We start from the raw sequence: 15,768 nt of genomic DNA on the forward strand, positions 1-15,768 counted from the left end.
TCAACGCCTTGAAGGAAAATAAAATTTTTAAAGGCAAACAGCAGCACAGGAAGGAAACCAGGTCTGTCGGGGAGCACAGGGAAGACGGATGATGGACGACCAGGGCAGCGGGGGGGGGGGGGGGGCTGGAAGAAGGCAGATGGAGGGGAGGAGGGCAGGGGGGAGACGAGGGTTGCTGGACATGGGTGGATCATGGAGGGGATGGCAGGGGGAGACGAGGGTTGCTGGACATGGGTGGATGGAGGGCAGGGGAGGGGAGGGTTGCTGGACATGGGTGGATGGAGGGGAGAGGAGGGTTGCTTGACATGGATGCATGCAGTGGAGGGGGGAGAGGAGGGTCGCTGGACATGGGTGATGGAGCATGGAGGGCAGGGAGGAGAGGAGGGTTGCTGGACATGGTGGATGGAGGGCAGGGGAGAGGAGGGTTGCTGGGCATGGGTGGATGCAGGGCAGGGGGAGAGGAGGGTCGCTGGACATGGGTGGATGGAGGGCAGGGGGAGAGGAGGGTCGCTGGACATGGGTGGATGGATGGCAGGGGAGAGGAGGGTCGCTGGACATGGGTGCATGGAGAGCAGGGGAGAGGAGGGTTGCTGCTGGACATGGGTGCGTGGAGGGCAGGGCAGGGGGGAGAGGAGGGTTGCTGTACATGGATGGAGGAGAGGGAAGGGAGAGAGAAGAAATGCTGGACATGGATGGAAGGGAGGGAAGAGTGAGGAACGAGATGAGAAGAGGGAAAAGGAAGAGAGGAGAATAACTGCACATGGATGGAGAAAATAGGCTGAAGCTGGATCCACTGGACAGTCAAGTCTGCGGAGGACCAGAAATGAAGAAGAAAGGAGAAAAGAAAAGAAATAAATGGAAAGGAAGCCCTGGAAATGGAGTTAAGAGGACAGATAGCAGCAGAATCGGATACTGGGCCATCATGATCAGAAAAACAAAGTCACCAGACAACAAAGGTAGAAAAGATCATTTTATTTTCATTATAGTGTTTGGAATATGTCCACTTTGAGAATCAGGTGCTCAACATTAAAAGTTTATTTTTATTTACTTATTTATGGCATTTTATCCCACATTAAACATGAATTAGATTGCCCCCCCCCCCCAGGCTCTCTCCCCGGCTATAACCTGCTCTGCAATTTGGGGGGGGGGGCGCAGAGGTGGACGGGGGGGGGGGGCGCAGAGGTGGACCGGGGAGAGAGCCTGTTGTTAAACATTTACCAGCACACCACTGGGTATAAATGTACTAAAAATAAATAAATAAACAATAGATTTGCGTTTACCTGTTCTACTCAAGATTTGAGAGACCTCTATCATCTCCCCTCAGCTGTCTCTTCTCCAAGCTGAAGAGCCCTAACTAACCTTGGAGAGAGGACTACCTCCCCTACTCTGAAAACCATATACCCCCCTTCCCCCTCCACACACACACACACTACTAAATTTACCAATAAATAACAACTACATTAAGACAGATTAGTATTGCAAGTAGGCCGCAGCTCCCTTTATATGTAACATTTCAAGATATGAATATGTAACAGTGTTTTGCCCGAGCTACAAATAAAGTAAAGATGGCATCACTCCACTGCTTGCCATGACAGCTAAACAGCTCTCGACCACCGTCCCTCCCTTAGCAGCTAGGGCAAAAAAAATAGCATGCCAACTTGTGCTCCGGCTCATCCCTTCTCAGCTGATACTCTCTAGCTTGGATAACTGCGAGCTGTGACATGGAACCAAACTGCAATGACGTATAACAGAAACTACCTGAAAGAACAAGAAAAAATGTACAGGAAGGTGGGGAAGCCGCCTCCGAGGAAAAGGGTGAGGTTAGCTTGAAATAATACCCCAGAGCAAAGCCCACCTTTCGACCCCTGAGAGCCATTTAACTACCCTAGATTTGAGTGGGGTTTGTTTTCTAAAATAAATGACTCAATGCAGCTCGACATCCTGCGCTCATGTTCACTTTTCTTCCCTTTCCCATCCCCGCCTTCACCCCCCCCCCCCCCTTCTGGAAGGCCGCAGTACCCTGGATCAAGCTAGCCTCTGAGGTGAGTCACCCCTCCCAGAGTGACTGAAATGATTAAGGTGGATGGTAGGACTCTCATATTTAAAAAAAACGCTAAAGATAGGAGAGCTGGAGGGACCAGATTAACTCTGGGAGGGGTGAGTTTATTTTATTTTATTTAGCACATTTATACCCCGCCTTTTCCCACATGTGCAGGCTCAAGGTGGCTTACAGTGTACTGATTAGGCTAGCGCCAAACCAGATGTTAAAGAAATACAATCAAAATAGATGGGATAGAAGGGACAAGGAAAAAAGAAAGAAGGGTAAGGGGAATATAGTCCAAAATGGTCCATGGAGATGTTATTCAGAAGGACTTTGGGTTAGGTGATGAGTCCCTGGAGTAGGCTTTCTGAGATAGGCCGGACTGAGGCAACATCCTGATGTCGCGAAGGTGCAGGGCAGTTGAAACAGTTCTCGGCAGGGCCTGACTCCTGCCTCCGAGACGACTGGTGCAGCGATCCATGCGCTCTCTGGCATGTCAAAGGCAATCCCTCCAGACCAGCTCTCCTATCTTTAGCCTTTTTTAAATATGAGAGTCCTATCATCCCCCTTAATCATTTCAGTCACTCTTCTCCTTGCAGGTAAATATAGGGAGAGCGCCTGGGGCGTAGCCAGACCTCATGGTGGGAGGGGGCCAAGTCCCAATGTGGGGGGCACATTTTGCTGTGCTGCTTCCCCCACCGCCCTGCCGCTGCTCCCCCAATTGCTAACTGCAAGCTGCAGCAAATACCTTGGCTGGCGGGGGTCCCCAACCCCTGCCAGCTGAAGCCTTGTCCCAGCGCCGGTCTCCGGTGCCACCGAGTTGCCTGCCCTGCTCTCTCTTCCCCCTTATATCCTACATTCTCCTTTTTCAATTTCACTAAAAGGAGCGTGCAGGACGTGAGGGGGAAGACAGAGTAGGGCAGGCAACTCGGCGGCACCGGAGACAAGGCTTCAGCTGCTGGGGTTGGGGACCCCCGCCAGCAAAATCAGGGGCCCGGTGGAAATTTGTGGGGGGCCCAGGCCCCCGTGGCCCCACATAGCTAAACCACTGGGAGAGCCATTTTCAATTTTTTAAGGGTATTTGAATATAGTCCTGCCCTTCATTGTACTTGAAAGTATGTACCCTGTGAGCAATGTATGTTATTTTACCTGCAGAATAAAAAGGTAGAGGGTGTAGGTGGGGGGGAGGGATTTTGAATTCTTCATACTTACCTTCAGGGGATCTCTGCACCTGCTTCAAAGCAGTGTAAAAATTTTTACTTAAGTAGTTCATTTCTTCTCTTTGGTCTTAATTTGCAAAGAGAAACTGCCGGGAGTGAGAACTAGTCTCATATTTGCAGTGCTTACAGAACCTTATTGAAGGAGCAGGATGTTTGCCATGCTAGAAAACAACGTCAGCAAAAATATTTTAGGTAAAATTTTGTTTATGGAACTAACTTAAAATATTACTGACTAGCTTTCAAGAGCTATTTTCCCTTCATTAAGTTAAAAAAAAAACCCCAGTAGGAATGAAAGGAAGTTTTATTTCCTCTAATTTTAGACTGCCCTGGCAGCCTTTCGGCATCCATAGCCATCTTTGGACATCTGACACACAGTTCTGTGCGATTTTGAAAGGATCCCAGTTTTTCTCAGCACTTTTCGGGCGCATTAGCATGACAAAGGTGGATTATTGACTTTCATAGACATCCTGCCTTTGATTTGGGGCGGTAACGTGCGTGCTCACAGACTGAGAGGGGAAAAAAGAGTAACTGGCCCCAATCGACCATGAGTGTAACAAGGATTAAAAAAAAAAAAGCCAGAAAAAAATTGCAATTCATTTAGGCATTTTGATTTTTATGCCTAGTAAACGCAGTTGAGGAGAGGAAGATGTTCTCCCAAGAGTTAAAGGGGGAGGGGGGGAACAGAAGATGAGGCAAATGATCCAACAGATGTGAGAGTTTTTTGTTTTGAAGAGTTGGAGGCTGGCGGGGTGGTGATCGGCTAATTTGAGTTGCATAATGCCCGGATCTTTTCATATGCAGAGTGGAGCTTTGATCTGAGGTGGATGAAAGTGCTGAAAAGTGGAGAGGGCGGCAGGGGTTCTTTTGTCTTTAACAAAAAAGGCATCTGCCGGACTCTAACCCTCTCTACCCCACCCCCATTAGCCGAGCGGGGCCAGCTCCAACAATACCGGCAAAGGGGACAAGTGTCTCCTGACAGCTGAGGAAATCTGAGAGAGCAGAATGAGGCCTGAAGCAATATGTATACCAGAGAGCTTAATCGATTTTTTCCACAGTACAAAAAAAGAGAGTGAGAGGGAAGACAAGAAACCAGGGGGGAAAGGGGAGGTCGGAGAAGAAAGCCTTCTAATAAACTTGTTACTTTTGTTCTCCCAATACATCTTTTCGGAAAGCTTTGATGCTGGTGTGAATACATCTTTACAGGGAAGAATGGAGGAAATCTAAGAAAAACTTTCCATGGAAGAACAAACATGGACTGATTTCCTTTTGACCAATAAGTGGGAGAGGGTTTTTTTCTTTTTTTTTAATAACTATTATTTTAATGCTAAACTACACTGCCAGCCACAGATGCGGTCTAGGTTATTGTGACAACAAAACTTTACAGTCAAAGCTTTTTAATTCAATTAAGTCTCAATGGAAATTAGTGTGAGACCAATTTAATGTGCTCCAAACCCCCTTTGTCTCCTCTGCCTTTCTTTTATTCTATTTATATTATCTTTTTTCCAGAACCTTTTTTTCTTGTTTTTCTCTATCCTCTGTTTTTACCCATCTCGCTTTTTATTCTTCAACTAAGTGACGACGCCTGTCTAAAGTGTGAAAGAACATGTTAGAATGAGCATCTACAAGTCAAAACCTTCAGGGTTGATTATATTTAACCAATACATTTCAGAATCACATTATTTAAGCTCAGTATTTACAGCATGGGCCAGAGAAACGCATTCATGAGACCGATCAGTTCATTCACTTCCCTTTATATTTAATACAGTCCTTGTACTGTAAAATACCTTTTGGGAACTATGAAGGAATCTTGGCATACAGCTGAACTCATCACCCTGATCCCACAAATTCAAACAACCTTTAGCAATTGTCTCTATGACCTGCAGCAACTACAAAATCTTTCTCCATATATTGAAAAGACGAATCTGACCACAGTGGGCCATGCCATGATAACATCACAGCCAGAGTACTTTAATGTCCTGTACACTGGTCAAATCAAAAAAGAGCTTGCTTCAGCTCCAACTAATTCAGAACGCTGCAGCCCGACTGATACCCTTTCTCCAAAAACTACACTGGCTACCAGTACCTTAGAGGCCTTAATTGCACTACATTTAAAATTCTGTGTTTGATTTTCAAGGTCCTCAGACAAAATGGGCCAGAGTACTTAAAGAATAAGTTAGCCCCCTACACTCTTTTGAGACCTCAAGGGTCCTGTCAAGGAGCACCACTGTCTATACCCTCATCAAAAGAAATTGTATGATGTGATACCCGCCAGCAAACCTTCTCAGGAGTAGCCCCCATACTCTGGAACTTACTCCCAGAGAGGCTTCATCTAACTGGAGACTACTTCTACTTCAGGAAGCAGGTTAGAGCCTGGCTCTTCTCGCAAGCCTTTAAAATACATGTGGTGACTTCACTCATTCTGCACCTGGACTAGCTTGCTACACACACTGCAACTTAGACCAGTTCCTTATATCTTGTTTAACTGTGCAAAGATTTTGCTTTGTCTTTAGCCACCCATCTGTTTATCCCAATTGACTCTGTACTACCCATCTTGTCCCCAGCTATATATCTGTACTTGGCCCCTCAGCTAAATAGGAAAGCATTAACATCATATCTATGCTATTTGAATGTTCTAGTGTGTTGCTTATTAGGTGTTTCATTGGTATTAAGCTGACATTGTATTATTATCTATGTTGTTTGAATATTCTTCCATGCTGCCTATTATGGTATTGTTTGTATTGTACTGACAATATATTTCCAAATGTACCTCAGTTATTGTGGTCATTTTATTACTGTTACATTGTTAACAAATTGTAAGTTTTATGTTAAACTGTACCTATTGTTCACCACCTTGGGTGAATCTGTTCAGAAAGACAGTTAATAGATCTGAATAAATAAAAACAGAAAATATTGTGGTTTACTTATTTCTTGTTATGAACTAAGAGGCAGTAGTTTAATTGTGCAAATCAAGACACTTTTGGCAAGACAGTAGCCAATCCAGGTCACAAGTACCTGGCAAGATCCCAAAAAAAGTACAATACATTCAAGTTCATTTTAATAATGGTCTATGGACTTTTCCTTTAGGAAGTTATGCAAACCTTTTTTAAACCCCGCTAAGCTAACTACTTTTACTACAGTCTCTGTCAATAAATTCAAGAGTTTAATTACACATTGAGTGAAGGAAAATTTTCTCTGATTCGTTTTAAATTTACTAATTTTTAGTTTCATGCCCCTTGGTCCTAGTATTTTTGGAAACAGTAAGCAATTCACACCTACCCGTTCCACTCCACCTGAACAATCTCTGTATAGAATATGTTTATGGCAAAAGTGGCATTTGACAGTAAGTGGCAGAGGTGCATTTATGTGCAGCAGCACATATATACAACCTGCCACAATGCTCTGGAAGTTGTGCAGTGATGAAAGGATGCTGCACAGGCAGCTCGTGTTTGATCTATTCTTACTGTACACCGCCTTGAGTGAATTCCTTTAAAAAGGCGGTAAATAGATCCTAATAAATAAATATGGAAAAGAATTTGTCACTGATTCATTTGCCTGCAAGGCACAGAGGAGGGACCAGTGGCATAGCCACAAGGGGCCTGGGCACTCCCAATTTGGGTTCAGGCCCCCAAAGTCTGCTGGTTTGGCTGGCAGGGGTCACCAAGCCCCACCAGCAGAAGCTTTCCTGCAACGATATTCACCGTCCCATTGCCTGCCCTGCTTCCTCCTCCCTCGTGCACACGTTCGGTTTTAATGAAATTGTGCATACACGCCAGGGCGGAAAAGCAGGTCAGGCAGCATGGTGCCAAGTATCACCACATGAAGGTTTCTGCTGTCTGGGGTATGTGGGGTTGCGGCGTGGTGGGGGGGGGGCAAACTATGTCCCCTCACTTTGGGCTCAGGCCCCTCCCTAAAATTAAGATCTGGCTACGCCTCTGGGAGAGACATATTTGGAAGCAGCAGAATGATGGCACTCCTGTACAGTTTTACAAAATCACTGCTCCCACTGTGTGTACCTGCACAGTCATATATTTGCCAGCATCTTCACAGGTATTTCATAAAAAGCTCTGCATTTTGGAGAGCCTTTTGTAAATTGCCAAGAAAATGTAAACATTCCAACCTGGTTATCCAATTTTCCACAATGAACCCTTGTGCGATATGGGGCTTTACATATGACAGCGTGAAACAGGCAGTTCCTCTGCACATATATCCCAGCTGAGAAATTAGGCTCTTAAGTGAGGTTGTTTTAAGTAAAACCTTTTCTTACCCCAACTGTGCGCAAATTAGTCCAAAATAAAGTGGTTAATTTGAAGTAGAACTGTCCTTTTTATTCTTTCCAACCCAACAGAAGTTGGAAAGATAGATACAAAAAAGGCGTCGAGAATGTTCATCTGTCTGTCCTTGTCTGGGGGCAAAGTAATTCTCCTAAAATGTAACAGCATAGGATGAAACTTGGCATAAAATCCCTCACCCCCCCCCCCCCCCCAGGCATGTGTGCTTTTTGTTTCTGCCCCGCACCACAGACCGCAAAGAATAAAATAAATACCTGAGCTGGCGGGGGATCCCCAGTCCTCATCACTGAAGATGGCCTCTGGAGGTCAGAACAAGTGATTTTTCTACCTGCTACAACTGGCAGCACTTTCCACCCGTTGCAGTTGTGCTGGCCTCTCCCCTCCTGCACACGCTCGGTTTTCAGGCATGCACAAAAACAAGCATGCGCATGAGGTGGGGTTGGGGGTTGGTACTGCGGCAACAGGTGGAAAGCGCTGCCTAGCGTAGCAGGTAGGAAAATCACTTGTTCTGGCTATCAAAGGACATCTTCAGCTGGCTGGGCTTGGGGATCCCCACCAGCCATAAGGGTGTCAGAATTTTCGGGTGTGCCTGAGCCGAGACTGGGTGGGCCCAGGCCCACCCGTGGCTACGACCCTGGATTGCAGAGAAATAAGCTCTCCAAAAAATGTCAGTTCTGTAGGAAAAGGAGTTCCAGCTTCTGTAGCAATCAATCCTAGACAGAGTGAAATGTACTAGTTAGAGAATAGGGAAAGACAGTGTAAAAGATGGAATTCTTTATTCTTCTAAACCCCCAAATTACCTCGCTCTTGCAATTCCTCCATAGCCCAACATCTGCTTACCCGCAACTGCCACACCACCCTGCAAAATGCCACATCCCACATAACCACCCCACAACTGCCCTGCACCCAAAAACTACCCCCTTCAAGTGCCACACTACCTCCAAACTGCCCCCCTAAAGTTATCCTTTGTAAAAACTACCCTGAACTGCCTGACCATCCTGTAAATTGTCCCACCCCTGAAATCTCCCCCTGAAACTACCCCACCATCTTGCAACCTGCCCCCACCACCATAAACTCACCCCCCACAACTGCTTCATCATCGAAAAAACTACCCTATCTGCAGCCCATAAACTGCCCCATCCCCAAAACTACCCCCAGCAATTGATCCACAAATTTCCCCACCCCAAAAATAGTCCCCCCATAATTACCCCCATGTGCTCCAAATTTCCCCCAACCCCCAAAACGTGCTGCCCACACCCACAAATACAAAACATGCCCAGCACCGTAGGAGACAACTTTTCAAAATTGTGGGGCTCAATTCAGCATAGATTCTATAAGGAACCACCTATTTTTCGGCAGCAGGAATACATGTAAAGGGTAACGGATTTAATATACTGCTTTTTGGTGAAACAACCGAAATTATTTACCTGTATTATATGCAGGTGCTGTCTCTGTCCCTAGTGGGCTCACAATCTAAACTTTGTTCCTAGGGCAATGGAGAATCAGGTGACTTGCTCATGGCGACAAGGAGCTGCAGTGGGAATTGAACCCAGTTCCCCAGGTTCTCAACCCACTGTGGTGACCATGAGGCTAGTCCACCATCCAAGAGTTGAAGTGGGATTTGAACCTGGGTCCCTTAATTCACAGTCCAGTGCACTAAACACTAGGCTACACCTCTAACATGTAAATCACCTCTCATAAAGTACCTAGCAGAAAAGTAGGCACTAGGTTTTGATGGTATGTACTTTCCCAGTAGGCATCCACATGGGTGGATACTGGACAGGAGAGAGTAATCCACCTAAGTGGATGAACACTAACTCCCACGTAAAATAACAGCACAGAAAGAGAGTGGGAAATGGACCAATGACTCCAGGAGAATATACTCATATCACCCCTCTCCTCAGGTCACTTCACTGGCTTCCGATCAGATACCGCATTCAATTCAAGCTTCTCCTTCTTACCTACAAATGCACTCAGTCTGCTGCCCCTCACTACCTCTCTACCCTCATCTCCCCTTACGTTCCCGCCCGTAACCTCCGTTCACAGGATAAATCCCTCCTCTCAGTACCCTTCTCCACCACCGCCAACTCCAGGCTCCGCTCATTCTGCCTCGCCTCACCCTATGCTTGGAACAACCTTCCTGAACCCTTACGCCAAGCCCCCTCCCTGCCCGTCTTCAAGTCTTTGCTTAAAGCCCACCTCTTCAATGCTGCGTTCGGCACCTAACCCTTACCGTTCAGTGAATCCAGACTGCCCCAATTTGACTGCCCCTATCGGACCGACCGTTCACTTGTCTATTAGATTGTAAGCTCTTTGAGCAGGGACTGTCTCTCTTTGTTAAATTGTACAGCGCTGCGTAACCCTAGTAGCGCTCTAGAAATGTTAAGTAGTAGTAGTAGTAGTAGAACGGGAGATAAGATTTCAAAGAACCACTTTATTCAATGACTCGACACAGAAAACTGTGTTTCGGCCAAAAGGCCTGCCTCAGGAGTCTAAAAACAATAAATATTTAAAAACATAAGTTCAAATAAACAACAATAATAAGAAAATTATACATCAAAAAAAACTCTAACAGTATATATATAGTTAAGAGATAGACTAGAGTAAAACCATATATATAAATATACAAAATTATTAATATATATAGACATAATTTTACAAGAACTATATATATAAATAAAGCAGAATGATAAAGGAAACGAACTTATATGGTGGATACTGGACAGAGCATGGGCGAAGCACGCCGATACCCACATTAATTAAAGTATAATTTACATATGTTCTGCCTAACATCTAGGTGTGAGCATTTATACCAGTCAGAGAGCTGGCGTAAGTTACTGCGCCATAAGTATAGGTGCATTTTCTGCCACTTGTACATATATTCTGTAAAAGAAAAGAAGGCACCTACTTCTCTTATAGAATAGGTGTGAAAATAGGTTCCTATTTACCCTCTTATGTTAGGCACCTTCTTATAGAATGACCACATGATTTAAAAGGACATGAGGTTGGGTCATCACTACAGCAATTCCTCCTCATTCATGATACCCGGCACAGCCACATAGATCACCTGCATCGAGCCGGGAGTTGATCAGCAGAGCAGTACTAGGAGTGGGAAAGGAAGCCAAGGCTCAGTAGCTGAGCCAAGAGGGAAACCAAACCAAGAAATACATATAGTTTGGAGGCAGCATACTCCTTGCCCCTGCCAAACCTACCCATCTGTCATGTCAACTCTTCATGCTGCTGGCCATGCTATTTCTTTGGGCCACTGCGACATAGTGAACCCACTTGGTCCATCCCCACTGTCTCCCATGCCATGTAACGTGGAGGGGGCGGGGGATGATTGTTTTATTTTTATCAGAAAGGAAAATACTGTTCCTCTCTATTCCTCTTTCAGTTTCAGGCTTTACTATAGTGCCTCTCAATTACTGAGGTGCCAAAGAGGAACAATTTTAAAGAGATTTTTCTTATCATGGCATCAAACAAGCCAAAACTCCCTTGTGTTCCACCCTGTGTCCCTCCAATATAATAACTAATTTATCCTGGTGACTGTGGGGCTGGAGGACAATGGCAAAATATCATCTACTCCCCATCCTTGACCTACCCCAGCTAGCATAGAAATCTTTACTAAACTTAAATAATTTTCCGACCTTTGGGTCTACAGTTTTCTATCTTCTGTCTCTGCTTATTCTTGGTTTTCTCTTATGTTTCTCTCTGCCTTCACATTTAATCTCATTTATGAAACCTTTTTCCAGTTTTCCTCTCATTTCTTTTGTTTTTCTTTTCTTCATATGCTTGTTTCTTCATAGCCTGTCTCTCTATCTTCTTTCATCTAACTTGCTTCTAGTCTCACCCCCTCATGCCACTTCTCACCCTTTCCTCACCTTCATGCCTCTTCTCTCCATTACGACCTCTCCTCTCGACCTCTCCTCTCGCCTTTCTCTCAGCTCCTCTTTTCCCAATAACACACAGCTATTCTCTATTTTCTTCTCTCTTCTAGCAGTCTAGCTCCTCTTCCTGCTGCAACTTGTGTTTGGTCTGCTTCCACACATGCTGACACTGTCAGGAAAGAGCAAGGCAAATGATCCGCAAACTCCAATGTGGAAATGAGACAAGCAGATCAGCGATCGGTCCAAAACATTCTTTATTGCAGAATCACAATTAGATAAAATGTCCGACACTGGCCGTGTTTCGCCCACAAGGGCTTTGTCAGGGGCTATATGATGATCAACACTCAACAATCTAAATGGTGTATATGGTGGTATCAACCAGATATGATTGGAAGTATTCTAAGAATATTGCTGACAATTCCTGTCAGTGTGGCAAGTGGTGAGCGATCATTTTCACCGGGGGGGGGGGGGGGCGTGATCATTTTCACCGGGGGGGGGGGCACCAACTGATAGTCTGCAGGGGGGCACCAGAGACCCTAGGCACGGCCCTGATTGGGGGGTGCTCGAGCACCCACAGAGTTGGCGCTTATGCCTGTATCGGGCATTTTATCTGATTGTGGTTCTGCAATAAAGAATGTTTTGGACCTATCGCTGATCTGCTTGCCTCATTTCCACACTGTCAGGAAAGAGTGCACAGTGTTTCCAAAAGAGTGCTCTACTTGCAAAGAGTGTGCACCATTATTAGTGAACAAAAAAACACAACGGGGGAAATTCTGTAAAAGAACTAAAAAATGAGTGCCGAGGAAATCTGCGCTAAGCGCTGTTCTGTAAAGGGTGTGCGGCCTTTATAGAATCGCGCTTAGCACTCATTCCCAACTGCTGACTGTGGGTGCTGACTGTGGGTGCCTGCTGAAGCCTGGTGTAAATGCTGGCGCCCAAGTTACACACTCTTACCCAACTACGGGCACAACATTTTGGAAAGCCCCTGACACGCTCTCTTTTGGGATACTTGCTATGGGAGTTAGGCACCCTGCCTTATAGAATAGTGCGCAGCCAGATGTATAAGCAAATTTTAATGAGTGCCAATTAGCATCAACCATTGGCTGTTAGTACCTAATTGTTGATGGTTAATAGCTCGTTAAGTGATTAATTTGTGCCCACATCTCTTCAGCGTGTCATATTTGGGCACCATGGGCCAGATTCTATATATGGCACCTAAAAAATCTACGTGGAAAACATTTCCACATAAGCATATTCTATAAGCAGCGCCTAGATTTAAGAACATTATATAGCATATGCTTAGTTGATAGCCTAGCGCCTAAAACCACATGCATCTATTTACACCAATGAAAACAGCGTAAATCCCTGAACGTAGATTTACATGCACTGGTCCATATTCTAAAACTAAGGACGTAAATTTTTGGAATGCCCACGAAATGCCCATTTCCCCACCCATAGCCATACCCCTTTTGAACCACGTGTTAGAATTTAGGCACAGTTCATTACAGAATATGCTATTGTGCACATAAATTCTAATTATAGCCAATTAGTGCTTATTATTGCTTTTTAAATGCTGTTAACAATGCTGATTAGCTTGTTAAGCCAATTAAGTCACACACTTTATAGAATACACTTGGATCTTGGCGCAGAATGCTAGGCGCAATGTATAGAATCCAGGGGCATATGTAGAATCTGGGGGAAAATGTGGGGGGTTTTTTCTGTTCATTTTTATTTGTTAACCACGTGCAGCAACATGGGACATTGTATGAGAACATAACATAAATGTTGCTATACTGGAACAGACCAAAAGTCCATCAAGCCCAGTATCCTGTTTCCAACAGTGGCCAATCCAGGTCACAAGTACTGGCAAGATCCCAGAACAGTAAAACAGATTTTATGGAAAGAGCAGCCCATCCGTAGTATGTAGCTAGTCAGTAGTGGGAAAGAAATATCTGCAGTAAAGCATTCTCTCTCATTCTGACAGGTGATCTTTGCTCTGAATCAGACGCTTTTGCAGCAAGAGAGCCTTCGAGCAGGCAGCCTCCAAATTCCATACACCACTGAGGATCTCATCAAGCACTACAACTGTGGTGACCTTAACTCAATCATTTTCAACCATGACACTTCTCAAGTGAGTCTTTCCCTCTTATGCATTCCAGTTTACCGTATTGCACAATTCCTCCTAGATGTCGGAGAATGCAGAGGTTTCAGAAATGACTAATCTTCTGAAAGATTAGTAAATTATTTGAAATGATCAATCAGAAAATTTTGAAACTGTGTTCTTCATTTTGCTGTGCTGTTTCATAAAATTTTGCCCATCGTTGATTTGTTTGAAATTTTCTAAAACTGACGAAAATAAATACAGTATTAATAACTCAAGATATATGAGTTCTATGTGCTGATCAATTTTTCCCTAGATGGGATAAGTCTTTAGTAGTTAGGCCCCACAAACACTGCTTGGATACTTAGAAATATTTTATTGCATAGGAAATCAGTTTGATCTCTTTTCAGACAAGTTTATATAGAATTAGCATTTGATATCTATTCAAAAATTGCCTGGTTTTGTTCTGTGAACAATTTTCAAAACAGTCTATGCAGATAAAATTACTTTTCCTACATTAATTGGCTTTCTGAAAATCCTCCTTCTTCAATGAGTACTCCTTAGAAAAATTCTGTGTAAAAAATTAACAGTTGTTGAAAATATTTGAAAAGTCTACACACAGTATTTAAAAATTCTGTAAAATTCTACCCTATCAATATTTATAATTTTTGTGTAGAATTCTCCCATCATAAAGAAAAGGCTCCTCCATACAGCAGTTCTGGCCCCGCTTTTCTGCCCTGCTTTTCAACCACTAAAGACTTAAGCATAAGAGGCTTCATAGTGAATAGTGAGTCTTTGCCCATGGCCCTACATCCCCCATGGATTGCCCCTGACAACCAGCCCTCTTCCCTTCTGCTGCACATGCCAACACCAGGCATGTACACAGACACCCAAATCTCTCCTTTCTACAGCCCCCTCTCCCCAGCTTGCATACAGACACACAAATCTCTCCCTTCTTGTGGTCCCCCTCTTCCCTGCTAGCACACACACACCAAAATATTTCCCTTCCTGTAACCCTCTCCCTCCTGCACAAAGACAGCCAGTGCTCTCTTCTCCTGCCGCAGCCCCCCCCCCCCACACATACACACACAGCGTGTCCCTGACTCGATGCTAATCATCACAAGCAGAAAGCAAACTTTGAAATGAATGGGGCACCCATAGTCCCACACTTCAGAGTTTACATTCAGAGCCAGAGCAGCAGAAGAGAACACGGCCCAATGTACAGCTGCTCCTCTTCTCTGCTTTTCATGATCAGCCCTGGACTAGGGGTACCTGTGCTTTGAGAATGCTTGGGGAGGGAAGGGGAGGGAGGATGCAAATAGAAGGGTAAGCAGAGGAGTACTGTAGTGAGAGGATGTGTTCATGCATGCATGCGGGAGGGTAGCAAGGAATTGATGGGGACAGGAAGTGACATCAATGGACTCGATGGCAGCTTGAAGCTGCATATCTACCCTCTGTGCTCAAAAATCACTTGTGGTACTGTAAGCAAGTGCAAACCATGGAGCCAGGTAAGACAAGCACACACACTCCGGTGCTGCTGAACACTGCAAGCAGCACAGCTGATGACGAATCATCACCCTTCTATTGCACCAAGCCTCATTCCGGCTCACAATTTAACCAATAGGGTGAGCAATAGAGACAGAGCCGGACTCAACTGGCTCAGGTTTGCAGGCGCGAAGACACCCGAGGACCGCCCAAAAAGTCGCAACCCGTTATTATAGAAAAGTGCCCATGGGCAACTTTAAAAAGCCACCCAATTCCATTGGAAAACAACAGAGTTGTCAACTTTGCGCTGGGCCTCCCTAACCTAGCTCTGACCTGGCTGTTTACACTTCTTAAGTCAATCATGCCCCCTTGGCTCCACCCCTCACATGTCACTTCCCCTTTGGGCAGGACTAGGGGTTTAAGGTGGCCCTGAGACTGTGTGTGATGGAGTGTTCTTAAGGGGAAGTGGCAGTGTCTTATAGACTGTCTCACACCACTCATTACAGAAAGTTGGTCATTTCCTCCCAGAGGTCTTGCCAGGAGGTCGGCTGCACTAGAGCTTGGAAAAATCTGAGAAAGTGGTGTCCAGACAGAAGGCTGGATACCTGCAAGATTATGACTTTCGGACATGGAAGGATGGCAATGTGCACACTGCACATGAGGCAGTGGAACAACAGCATAAAGGCTGCAGTGGGGGAGCAACTCAGATTCTGAAAGTGAGACAGAGGGGCCAAACTTGGCCAGT

General features: G+C 45.1%; 1 protein-coding gene across 1 annotated transcript in view; it reads left to right on the top strand.

Moving 5' to 3' along the window:
• LOC115463736 (metalloprotease TIKI1-like) overlaps positions 1 to 15,768 on the top strand; it is a 275,840-nt gene that overhangs the window by 137,049 nt on the left and 123,023 nt on the right. The window contains exon 3 of the mRNA XM_030194472.1: positions 13,422 to 13,568. Coding sequence (XP_030050332.1) covers positions 13,422 to 13,568 — 147 coding nt within the window. The remainder of the gene's footprint in view (positions 1 to 13,421; positions 13,569 to 15,768) is intronic.

Source organism: Microcaecilia unicolor, chromosome 2, assembly GCF_901765095.1.
Source record: "Microcaecilia unicolor chromosome 2, aMicUni1.1, whole genome shotgun sequence".
Lineage (NCBI taxonomy): Eukaryota > Metazoa > Chordata > Amphibia > Gymnophiona > Siphonopidae > Microcaecilia > Microcaecilia unicolor.